This window comes from Protopterus annectens, chromosome 9.part0 (genome assembly GCF_019279795.1).
Source record: "Protopterus annectens isolate FY-2018-M chromosome 9.part0, PAN1.0, whole genome shotgun sequence".
Classification (NCBI taxonomy): Eukaryota; Metazoa; Chordata; order Ceratodontiformes; family Protopteridae; genus Protopterus; species Protopterus annectens.
Window position 1 is genome coordinate 144,712,758 of NC_056743.1, and position 13,591 is coordinate 144,726,348.

General features: G+C 36.8%; 1 protein-coding gene across 1 annotated transcript in view; it reads right to left on the minus strand.

Annotated features, from left to right (window-relative positions):
* The window catches only part of LOC122810502 (SH3 and multiple ankyrin repeat domains protein 1-like), a 4,213,494-nt gene that overhangs the window by 2,205,065 nt on the left and 1,994,838 nt on the right, over positions 1–13,591 (minus strand). The window contains exon 8 of the mRNA XM_044082083.1: positions 7,556–7,707. Within this exon, the coding sequence (XP_043938018.1) occupies positions 7,556–7,707 (152 nt within the window). The remainder of the gene's footprint in view (positions 1–7,555; positions 7,708–13,591) is intronic.

Sequence of the window (13,591 nt, forward strand, 5' to 3'; positions counted from 1 at the left end):
TGATCAAAAAGTTTTCAAGCAAACTTTGATATGTCAACAGGAAAAATCTTGTTTTTTTTTCATTTTATATATATATATATATATATATATATATATATATATATATATATATATTTTTTTTTTTTGTAACAAACCATCCTTAAAATGTATATCCTTGATTTAAAGTACCTACTGTCTTTTTCTTTGGGTTACCACTTGTCCCTATTTGGGCAGCTGTGTACTGCAATAAAAAAAAGGGTAAATGTCCTGCGACTTTTAGGACAAAAACGACTTCCTATTTTTCTTTAGTAGTTGCATAAATGAATTATTTTACATCTTAAACATCTAAATGTTATATGAAACAGCATAAGCCACACAAATGCTTCAAGAATAATCCTTTTTTTTTGGCAAATAAGTTATGTTCTTTACCCTTGCCATGGGGTATGGTTAGTGCTACAAAATCCCACATTTTAAAAAAAAGTCCCACTTTGGGATTTTGAAAAGGAGGACCCCTGCCTTTTCAGTCTATTTAACATGTCACAAATTATCCAAAATACCTTCACAAAAATACATATTTGATTACTATCTATCTATATATATATATATATATATATATATATATATATATGTGTGTGTGTGTGTGTGTAGGTAGGTGTTAGTCGTGCCACAAATGTTTCTTCTTTTTTGGTGCTGTGAAACAAACATTTGCCGCTTTTATGGGTTCTTTGTAGCTTCAGTCAATTTGATGTTAAATCAACACAGGTTTTGTTGACAATTTATTTGGTCTACAATGCAAATGATCAACAGTTGTATGAGAATGGACAATCTTCAGGTTTGGGGAATGTGTCCTTTCCCTGGGAATTGTATGATCTTGTAGTTAGTAAATATAATTAGCAGGGTTTGTGGAGGGTACAGCCCTGTACAAAAATACAATTTGTGAAGTTTGCATGTTCTGAGGAGTAACCCTGGCGCATGTAAAGATGTGTGTCAATATTTCTGTTTTAATGTTACTATATCGATGTTAGTCAAGCCGACATAATATTGATATGATGAATGGCATGATATCTATATATATATATATATATATATATATATATACATATATATATATATATATATATATATATATATATATATATTTATATATATATATATATTTCTCTCTCTCATATATATATATATATATATGTGTGTGTGTGTGTGTGATAGATATATATATATATATATATATATATTTTTCTTTTTTTATTGCCCCAAGTGACCATCAATCAGTTACCTCCTGACCGACCAATGGACACACTTGTGCCCTCTCTCTCTCTACAAAGCAAGAATCAACCTGGAGAAGTTATTACTTAGGACGCTATCTGTGGTGATTAAGCTTTTCTGTTTGACACATTTTACTCCTGAATGAATTTGATAGACTACCTGGGAGACGCATGCAATGCACTAAATGCAGAAGCTGTCCTCTCACTTCTGCAAGGGATGTTTCTTTTAAGAAGCCGCCATTCCCCCCACCCCAGAAGCAAGGGAAATCGCACTTACTTTATATGTCCGAGTGTTCAGAATGTTTTCAAACCCTTGAGAGAGGCAAGTGCTGTGGCCACAAATTAAACCCTAGTCACCTGAGTTGCAGTTAGATCTTTATCCATGTCTGCCATATAGCCAAGCTAACATCAACTAATAGCACATTCCAGTTTTCATTACAGAACTGACAGTGCACATTAGCCAAAACTCTGACTGATATTGTTGCTCAAAAAGACAGTTTCCATACAATTTGTTTACACTAATATCTGAGATGTGTTTGCATTTAAACTATTAATAATGTTTGCCTTTGTTTAAAAAACTGGACGTTTTTATTCAAGCAGTCACAGATCATTAAAACACACTTCAAGCCAAAATCATATGCAGTAATATAAAAGAGCTTCATGGTCTTGCTTCATCACAATTCATTACTTCAGTCATAAATCAAGTTATTCATTTATTTGACCTTGCAATCATTAATTGTGCCTGAAATTAACATGTTAGGCATAGAAGACCAAGTCTACAAGCTTGTAAGTTTCATTGAAGGAGACAATTGGAGGCTGGATCAAACAACAGGCCAATAGTAGTTAGATAAGAAAAGGAGTAGAAAAAAAATATATTGTGGTAGTATCCAGTACAGAAAAGCATTCAGTGAGGAAAATGTGAACAGTTTCAGATCTATTAATTTCTAAGAACAGGCACAAAGGATGAATCAGTTACAGATTTCAGAATTGAATTTTTACAGTTCAGTTGAGGTAGTAACTTTATGTGCTATGGCCAAACTAATATAATCCTAAGCACTTGAGTATTTTCAGTCTAACCAAAAATATACATTTAAATGAGACATTGTTACTTATTACAATTCTGATGGCCTTCATTTTAAGTATAGATGTCAAATGTTCCCTGTTTAGAGAAATGTAATAAGGTAATTCATGAAAGGCCAAACTGCAAAGGATTGCATTCAGCAGAGATCATGTTATACCTTTGTTTTTACACCACATGGAAATCTTGACAAGGAAACAGACATGCAGTGTTGCGACATACTGATGTGGAAACATTCAGTTTACCAACTATGGTGAAACAGGAATCTTAAAACATTTGCTGGCAGTCCAGCTAAAAGCCAAGTCATTTGAAGTGGTAGAGAAACTGTTGAAATACACCTAGAAGTGATATTGGCAGTTCTGTAAATCACAGCTTTTTATATGTAAATGTCCTAAGGAATTGAATGGAATATATTGATCTATTATAGCCTTATGACCTAAAAGAACTAAGATGGTATTCTTTACTGTTGGATCAAAATACCATCATACTATTTATTTATTATTTATTTATTTTTTATTTATTTTACATTTGGTGACAGGGCTAGTCTAGCTGGATACATGTCCATTTTCAGTAGAGACCCGGGGAGAAAAGCTCCACAACATAGACAAAAAGAGAAGAAACTTGTCCCAATAATAAGCACTTCTAAAACAATGCTAGAAGGACAGACAAAAAAAAAAATACATGAGGTGAACAAATTATAAACAAAGGTGATATCACAAGATATAACATGTTGAAAGAATTACAAAGAGAACTATCATTGAATATAAGAATATTACTGGTTTTTTTCATACCCAATATCAATGCAAAAAAGTGAGAGTATACCTTCTGCTTTAGGCATTTTTGAAAATAATGAAAAACACTGGGCTGTATACTGAGCCATCAGCATTGCATTACAGTCCACTTCTATTTTAACCTGCTCTGAGTTAATGAAGGTGGTATCTATCCAGATTATGTGCAATTGTCCACTCAAGTAAATATTTTTTTTTAATTAACATGGCAGAAAGTTTATAATGAGTTCATGGGTTCATATCCATAGATGATTACCAGTTTAATAGCCCTAGAGCCCTTACAAACCGAGCCACATTTATCCAGAGTTGCCCTAATTGGACCAGATGGCTTAGAGGTTAAGGTCTTTGCCTCCCATGCACAAGGTTCGATCCTGACCTCTGACCAATGCTTGTTTGGAGTTTGCATGTTCTCCCTGTGTCTCCGTGGGGTTTCTCTCATGTCCAAAAAACATGCTGAGTGTTTCCATCTCAAAAAAATCACTAATGAATGGAGCTGTGGGCAGCAGGACAGACTCTACATGGTGCCATATAGGGGGAAGAGATGTACAGACCAACTGCTTTGGGCATCTACTGTGGTGCGCAGTATCCTCAAGACAGGAGAACACGGATCACAGACTGCATGCCATGGCAGGGCTAGCAGTTCGATGGTGTAAAATATGGCTCTAGGTGATTCAGGCACGTTGACTAATGTTGCCAAAAATGGGCATGGGTAGTTACTGGTGATAAGCGGGTTGAGGACCTGGCCTACTCTCACCCATGCCAGGGACCCTTGCTAATGGTGGGAGGAGTATATGTGCCCCTATTGGCCAGTATGTGCCTGCCATAATGCCCAGCAGCCCTGAGCCAATAAGCTACTGGTTGGCCGGTGCCTAGTTGCCCAGCCTGGGTTACCTGGGATAGCTCTGTTGAGCGAAATCTGAACATAAAACCAACCAACCTGCCAAACATGAACTGAGAATTGCTATGCTTAATGTAGGTTCACTGACAGGACGCAGCTTGAAAGTGGATGACATGATGATACATAGGAGGCTGGATATCCTACGTACCCAAGAGATGAAATGGAAGGGCAGTGCAGCTCCATACTCTGCTATTCAGGTAGGGTACAGGCTAAAATGGTGTAGGAATTGTGGTGAGAGAGAGGCTTTAGAAGGCAGTGAGGGATATCATCAGAATTAATGACAGACTCATGGCAATCTGACTCCAGTGTAATGATAGGGTAGTATTCATAATCTCAGCATATGCCCCACAATAGGGTTGCGATAGTGAGGAAAATAATGCATTCAGACAGCAGTTGCAGGACCTACTAGATAAATCAGGACAACATGAATTGGTGTTTATAATGGGTGACTTGAATGCACATATCGGGACAGACAGAACAGGGTATGAGGACTGCCCGGGTCCACATGGGTGGGGTGACAGGAATAAAGGAGGAGAAGTCATTCTAGACTTATCTCTGGCAAATGGCTTGATGATAGCCAACACGTGGTTCAGAAAGAGGGACAGTCACAAGATCAAATACAAGAGGAGCCAACATGCAACTCAGGTAGACCTAGTAAGGAAAAAGGACTGGGGTAGAATCCATGATTGTAAAGTCATCCCCAGTGAAACATTTGGCCCACAGCATAAATCATTAGTTGCCACAATCAGCTGCAAGCAGTGGTCAGAGAAGACTAACGTCAACAGAGACCAGTCTGAAGACCTAGAAGTTGACTGGAGAGAAAGTACAGCAGTTCAAGAAATTACTTGGGGCTTTAGCACCCCAAAAAGAGGAGGAAATGGGTGGAGTTGAAGAGGAGTGGCAGTGCCTAAAAACAGCATGTGTTAGGACTACAGAAAAGATATGCAGCAGAGCCAGGTATGGAAATAAGGTACATAAGGAAAGCTGGTGGTGGAATGCAGAAGTGCAGGAAGTCATTAAAAGAAAGAGGAGTGCAGGAAGAAATTGGAGATAGAAAACACTGACCAGACTAGGAAGGACTACTGGTTGGCTAACAAATAAGCTAAGAAAGAAGTTGCAATAGCAAAGAATAGGGCATCAGAGGCACTCTACCAACTTCTGGAAAGTGACTCAGCAAGGGGCACAAAGAAACTATATCAAGTTGCAAGGCAAAGACAGAAAGATAAAGAAGATAGTCAGACACCCTTCATAAGGGATTCCAGCAACAACCTGCTCACCAGTCCACAGGACATCAAAGGCAGATGGAAGGAGTATTTCCAGCAGCTTCTAAATTAAGAAAACCCCACAGAAGCTGTACTGCCCCAGAAACAGCCTACAGTTAGAGAAGAAGAAGAGCCCACCATAGAAGAAGTAAGAACAGCACTAAGGAAGATGAAGTCAGGGAAAGCAGCAGGCTCAGATGAGGTGACAGCAGATATGATGCTGGGTGAGATAGGGGAGAAATGGCTCCTGAGGGTACTAATAGCAGTGTGGACAGAAAGGTGTATCCCAGATGACTGGAGAATAAGCATACTTGTGCCAGTCTACAAGAACAAAGGGGACATCCACAACTGTGGGCAGCACAGAGGGACCAAACTTCTACCAAACTGTATGAAATTTCTGGAGAGAGTGATTGATAAATGGATACACAGAGCAGTAGAATGTAAGATGGGAGATAAAGAGTTCAGATTCAGATCAGGATGCAGCGCAATTGACCCAATGTTTGCATTGAGACAGATACTTGAGAAGAAGCTAGAAATGAGGACAGAGTCCAACTGAGCATTCCTAGACTTGGAGAAAGCATATTGCAAGGTCCCAAGAAAGCTAACCTGGGCAGTACTGCGGTGGTTTGAAGTCTTGGAACCGTTGGTAGAATTAATGCAGGCTATGTACAAGGACCCAGCGGCTCAAGTACAAACAGTGTTTGGCCTCACAGAGGGGTACCCAGTGGGAGTGGGTATGCATCAGGGTTCAGCTCTGAGCCCACTGCTGTTCATACTGATGACGGACTACATTAGCATGCAGGTTTTGGGGACAGATCAACAAAGCTGCTGTATGCAGATGATGTAGCAGTACAGGCAGACTCTGAGCTAGAACTTCACCAAAGGATAGGAGAATGGAATGCAAATCTGAAGGCACATGGGATGAAACTAAGCACAGATAAGAGGGTGGTAATGGCAGCAAATTGGGGAAATCAGAAGAAGATGAGAATAGAGACAGAAGGGAAGATAGTGGAACAGGTAAACAGCTTCAAGTATCTGGGAGGGTTGGTTGAGGAGAAGGGAAGTCTGAATAAAGAGGTCAAAGCGAGAGTCAGAGGGGCTGCAGCCAACTGACATATAGTATCAGGTGTAGTTTATGACAGAAGAATGCCAAAGAAGCTGAAAAGTAAGGTGTACAAGACAGTGCTGTAACTAGTACTACTGTATGGTACAGAAACCTGGACAGTAAAGGCAGAACAGTTGAAGAAGCTAGAGGTGATGGAAATGAAGTGCCTGAGAAGGGTGGTAGGATGCACACTGTGGGACAGATGAAGAAATGAGGACATAAGAGCAGAAGCCAAAGTAGCTCTAATTGCAGAAAAGATCAGAGAGAACAGATTACGGTGGTTTGGGCACATGTGTAGAAAAGCAGAAGGCAATCGGATGAGGAAGATTTGGGACAGACAGGAAGAAGGTAAGAGGAAGCAAGGACGTCCAGCAAAGAGGTGGATGGATTGTGTGAAAGATGATTTGTGACAATCAGGCAAGAGTGTTGAAGAAGGCAGGAGTGTGGCAAAGATTCAACAGAGTTGGTGACAGTTAACATGATTAAAAAGGGGGCTGATGATGAAAGGAGCCCTAATTGTCAGTGGTTAGGTGAGTAAAGTTCACAGAGATAAGAGAGGATATGGGCGCCACCCCCAGAGTAAATTTTCAGTCACCCGTCCATTGATCTAGGTTGTCTCTTAAGAGAGTCAAAGAGGTCCAGTATTAAACATAATTCATCACCAACTCCATTTTTCCCATATTAATTTTCCCATCCCCATGCAGAAAATGGGAAGAAGGTGTTGACAATGATGAAGGATGACGTTTAAGACTGGACACTACAGCAGTGCTGGTTTGATTCACAGTATCAATTTGCTGACAGGGCATCTGGTTAATCCGTGAAAAGGGGGTGTACAGCTTGCCTCATTAGCAAATAATAATCTTACCATTCATGTACAACAAAAATTAACAGTTATTTCATGCACACATCACTGTGTAAGACAAGCAGGTATACAGGAAGAGTTTCACGTTATGTTGTTTCATTTCATATCTGTTCTCTTGCAAAGGATTCAAAGTTAAGTACACATGTTGTTACTCCTTAATGCAGGTGTTCTGAAAATGATTAAACTATTCTAAGCATGTATTGTTTAACATGAGAAGTGATAGCTGTCTGAAAAGTGAACAGCTCAGTCCACGTTAATAATGAATGTTACACCAGCTATGATTCATAAAAGCAAATCTTAATTACAGTATTAATTTACCGTAAGTGCAACTTGATTTTTTGCCCTTGCTGCTTTATGCAGTGCTGTCATCCCATCTTTTGATCTGAAATCCAAATGAGACCCTCCATTTTTTAAAGCTTTTATTACTTCCACAGTGTTACCGAGCTGAGCAGCCAATGTCAGTGGGGTTTCTGCAACAATAAGGGGAGAGAAAGAGAGACACAAAATTTTAAAAAGTATGAACTCATGAATTTTGAGCAGTCAAAATACTATTAAACAGAATCTTGTTTAACAGAGGAATCCATAGTCACTGTAAAACAGGACAAAATACAATATGCATCACACACACATTACTATAATAGATTTTGGAGCACATGATGTGAAATCTCTCTTTTTGTCAAATATTTGATATCCCATTTCTTATCTACAAAATGTTTACCACCATTCTAACAGAAGATGAATCAGTAATGTGCCATATACAGTTCCAAATATTATTTAGGTTTCATCCCAGAATAGTGCATCGATCCAATTCTGCCACTGCCTATGATTTACAACAGAATATGAAAAATTAATGAAACAAAGCTGGTAGCTGAGAGTACTAAAATACAGTGTTTGCAGTGTTTGTGGGGGGAAGGCTTAGCCTAGTAAGGAGAGTGAATGCAGCAACTAAAGGAAGCTCTGTAACTTTAAATCTTTAACCTGACTAATTTCAAGGGAAATTAATATTTTTGAGATGTGAAGTACAACATTATATTACTCAAAAGTACTATTAGAATTTTTTTTCTCAATTTTTAAACATTTTCAGTCAGAAAGTTATACTACCATTTCAAAATGTAAAATTTCAAAGGGAAGTGCACAGGACTCCTTTAAAAAGGGAGTGCAAACCTTGATTCAGAACATGCAGGATATATCCATGAAAATGGATTAGTTAGATTTAAAACTGATAATTTTAAAGATGAATGTAAGGATCAAATACAGCACATGGACAGTCTCATAAAGAAACAAAATAAGCAGACTACAACTACGAAGGAAGTTTTTCAGAAAGTGAGTGACAAACTAAATTCTTACTTAAGCAAAATAACTGGATTACTGTTTAAACTGATGACCTAGAGAACAAGTTAAGAAGGCAAAACATAAGAATTTATGGTATGCTGGAAAACTATGAAGGAGATAATATAGTTAATTTTTCTTTCTTCATGTCTGCATAATGCTTTGAAACTGACAAAAGCCTTAGCTTTTGGTACAGAAAGAACACAACAATCTCTGGCGTCCCTTTATAAACAAGAAAAGGTTCACCCATGCTCAGTTATAGTGAGATTTATGTCAAGCATGGAAGAAGACTTATTTTGAGAAGTTCATGGTCCAGTCTTTCTTTTAAAATAGGAGAGAACATAATTCATTTTGACAGTGATTATTCCAGCAAAGTTATAAATAAAACGAAAGCCTGTAGAAAGGACTTGAAACAAGTATTCACTTTCCTGCAATTATAACATTTCATCATACTGATGGTGCTAAAAGTTTTGATATTACAGAAGCACATCTGATTATTTTCCGAAAAACAAAGCAATTACATCTTCAGAATATATGGAATACCACATCTCTTAAAAGGAAAATTAATGTTAGTGTTGATGTTTGGAAATCCAACACTAAATGTAAGAAACTCAATCACTATCTTTGATGCACTAATTACAAGTCGCACCAGTCAAAAGTTATCATACCCTCTAGCTTGTCAACTTCACTGGTTTGTTCTGATGCATTTTTAATGTATTATCTGTGATTGTGAATGAAGAGACCATGCGTACTAGGTGGTAGATTATGTACAAAAGTTGCACATTTTACCCCTGCATACTATTTTGCCATTTCAAAACAGTTCAAAGTTGAATTAACATAATAAATTAAGATGGATGCAGAAGGTATGGGCTTTGCCACTTTATTTTTTTGTTTTAATTTATTAGATATCATCGATTTTATTTGTTGATTCTTTGTTTGTCTGTGTGACATATATTAACATGATTTTTTTTTCTTTATCACACTCAGACTTAAAAGTGCCTACTTATTTGCCCCCCCCCCCCCCCCCACCGGATGAAAAGAGGTAGTCTGTGTAAAAGCAACTATCATTTTCATCTGACCAATTAAAAAAATCATTGATCCAGAGGGCCAAAAGCTGTGAGGGAGTGTGTGTGTGTGTGTGTTTGTGTGTGTACGTGTGACAAGCTGAATTACATTACCATTGACATAATCTCAAATGACCACAAGCCAGCACCTGAAGTATAACCAATCAAAAAAAAAACAGGCTTAAAAACAGTGACACAAGTCATATCATTGTGGTTTTATTTTTGTTTTACAAAAGACATAATGCTTTATTTTTCTTCCCTTACAATCTCTGATCCTTCAAAAAAATTAAAGCCAAATTTTATTGAAGAAACTTTTCACATTTATGAAACAAAATGTATGGTAAGTCACAATGGTAATGAAAAAGTTGATGCATTACAAGAGTTCCAAGGCGGAGACATATTTTAGCATCTGAAATTCAGGCCGTACTTCTGCTCAAAGCTTCTTTGGTGTACTGAGGAAGCCACTAGGTTTTTTGATATGCCATAATAAAGTGGCTTAGGTATTGTTTTTGTAATGCCGGATTCTTTTTTCTGTTAAAATGTAATAGTCTCTCTGCATTTCTGAGGTTCAGCCTTCCCTTTGTGAATTTGATGTATGGGTCTGTATATGTACTGCTAATGGCAGTAAATGCCTCTTAAAATATTCAAGGTTAGTAGCATTACCATTCTTGATAATGACAACAGACAGCTCTTAAAAATTTGCACCTGCTCTCTGACAGTATCATTTATATCTATTTATTATATGTGGTAATAACAGCAAGCTCTTTCTCATCAGTTTGACTACTAGGCATAACAGCCTATAAGAACCATTTTGTAACCTTAATTTTTATCCAAACTAGGATTTTTTTTTTTAGAGTTCTCAAAAGTGCCATTTTTAGTTAAGCATTAATATTGCACAGTGGTGGCTAGTGTTAAATTTGTTAGGCACTATTTTAATGGAGAATAAGCTTCAATTTATTTGTGTAAAGACTATACAAAAATCAGTCAAAAGGTCACCAGTAGTAATCCATTTAAATTCACAGTGTTCTGCTGTCATGGGTTCATTCATACTAATGAAGTCTGTTCTATACAATTTTCTGATTAATGAATACTTGTTTATTCTCTGGATTTTAGTTGAAACTCTGGTAATAAGCACAGAATGGTCAGAATTCATTAGGGGAGGACTTATATAAGAAGACAAATGATTTAGTGAAACATGAATATTCACTACATGAACAGATGGTCACCTTTGTGGCTTCCTCACCACTTTGAACAGTCACAGTCTTAAAGCTGAGTACATTTTTATTCTTGGAAGAAGAATACAGTTTCCAGTTGATATAGTAAGAGTTTAAATCACCTGTGAGAATTTGTTTAACAACCATTATTAAGATCCATAATCTTAGTGAGGAGCCAAGTTCAGACCTTTATAATAATATATATTAAATTATTTTATATTTTTATGTTCATTCTGATCTTCTCTGCTGCATCAGTTCTATATAACAGAGAAAAAATAAAAATTACAGTTTACAAAAACTGAACCCTGTTACCATTTAATTACTTCTGCTTTAATGATGCACAGAATATCCTAACGAATTTAGCAGAAAAAGCACCCTCTTGAAGCACGACTTCAGTTACAACTAAAACATCTGCCTTCTCACATGTAGAAAGTCTAGTTTATTCAGCCATTGTATTGTTCAAGCTGTGAGCATTACAGTAAATAGTTAAAAACAAGAAACAATAGTTAATGATTATTTCCTATCTGACTGTGTCTGTACTTTGGGTTTTGATAAAGTCATTCAATGCTGTTAGTTTTGATTTCTGCAATGCAAGACCTAAACCCTTCTATTCAGGATTTTAAATGTTCATTCATGTGATTCTTCATTCATTTTCCAGTATATGAATTATCCTGCAAGGATTATGAAGGAGCCAGGCACCAGATATAATGCAATGAACCTATCTATAGTACTCCAGTTATGGATTACACACAGACTCACCAACATCCATGCTGCAAAGATACAACAGTATTGTGCACAATTATTGATTCATCCATTTGCATGACACTAGAATGTAGAAAGAAATGGGTCATATATTAGAAATCTAATGCAGACTGAGGGAACATATGCAAACTCCACATAGTATGTACCCTAGTGGGGAAGTAAAATGAATAAACTGCGGTTGAACAATAATAGCCATTGCAGAAACAATTTCATCTATGAAAAAGAACATAGTATAATTCAAAATGCAGGTACTCTACAGTCTCTGAAATTAAGAATACATTCTAAGGACAGTTTACAGTTATGTATATTATTATTTTTATAATATGTCAAACCATACTGAAGGTAAGGCCTAGGTATTTCTTCTCAAGATCTGCAAGCATAGCTCTCAACCAATCAGGGATAAATGTCAACAGAATCAGGGACATATCCAGAGTAAATCAGGGACAATTGAGAACACTTATAAAATGTTAGTACTGTTAATGTGAGTCATCGACAGAATAAGAGAAGGTGAATTAATGTACATCTTTTGAAATTAAAGAAGTATACAACCCTTAATTATTGCCACTATTTATTAGGTGTAATTCACCACCTTTCCTACAAAAGTCATCCGTTTTTGGAAGGCTAAATAGGGACAGAGTTGAGATTTGAGTCAAACTCAGGCACACTTGAGAGGTATGTCTGCAAGGGTGCAGGGTGCATCTAATACCATTTGGAAACAGAAGCTGAATGGAGAAGCAGATGCTCAATTGTGATGTGATGTCAGTCACATTGCCTGCACTGCTGCAGAATGCCATAATATCGCAAGTAGTTAAGGGTTGTGCTGAGCCTGGTCTTTATGCACAGAGGTAGCACTTGTTTATTTTGTTGAGAAACTGGTTGTGACTGGCTTATTCTGTTGTGCTCCAGGTCATAGAGCTGGTAAACAGCAGACACCTATGGCTGCACTTAATGCCAGGCTGCACAATACTTGATGTACGGTAACAAGTGTGATCTCAGGTAGAGATATGGTTAGATGTCAGATAAAAGCTTCATACTGCTGATGTATATAGGCATCATTTAGAAGAGATAAGCTAAAACCATGGATTACAGACAACATACGAGTCTTGTATACTAGGCAGTTAAAGTGCCTTATGGGAAGAACAGAGGAAACTGTGGTCTTTATTGCAAGAAGAATAAAAGATGTTCACATTCAATATTCTATTCAAGAACAACATTTCATGGCTATACATATTGGGCACAGATGTTTATTTTCTGGTACAGAAAGATTAGTAGTTTTCATTGTATTGCACTTAAAATCCAATTTTAAAGGATAAAAATATTTTGGAACTCACTTGCTTTATGTATGATGATTAACCTAAATATGATATCCTGAAGTCCTCTGATTGGTGACTTAGCAATGCCACAAAATATGCTGCTGTGCTCAGTTTTGATGGTAGCTCTCCACCGTACCAAGTTAGAAAAGCCCAGCAGCCAAAACTATATAATATATGCGAATAGCAATTAAGTATGATTTATGCAAAACATGCTAAATAGAATGGTACAGTTATAATGAGAAAAATACATTCTGAAATTATATTTACCAAAAGATAAAAAAAATAAAAAAATATAATGGAAGGGGGTGATTGAATACAGTGGTGTGCTCAGACAAAAATGAATTAAATATCAATCTGGCGAGGGTGGGATCATATTTGATTTAACTCCGGGAATCTAATCAGTGAAGCACTAACAAAAGAATTTCAAAGGTAAATAACCTTTAACTGTCAACTTCTAATATCTTAAAAAAAGAAGACAGTCCATTTTTCCCTGTAGTCCTTTAAAACATGCACAGTCTAGAATCATCTCCATTTTATATTTGTTAGGAAATATATAAACTACTACTTTCTATGGACCTGATGTATATATATTTATTTCTCTGTATTTTCCACTAACTGGCTAATTTATACGATCTTGCTCTAAAAATTATATCTTGATAACTTTTCAGTATA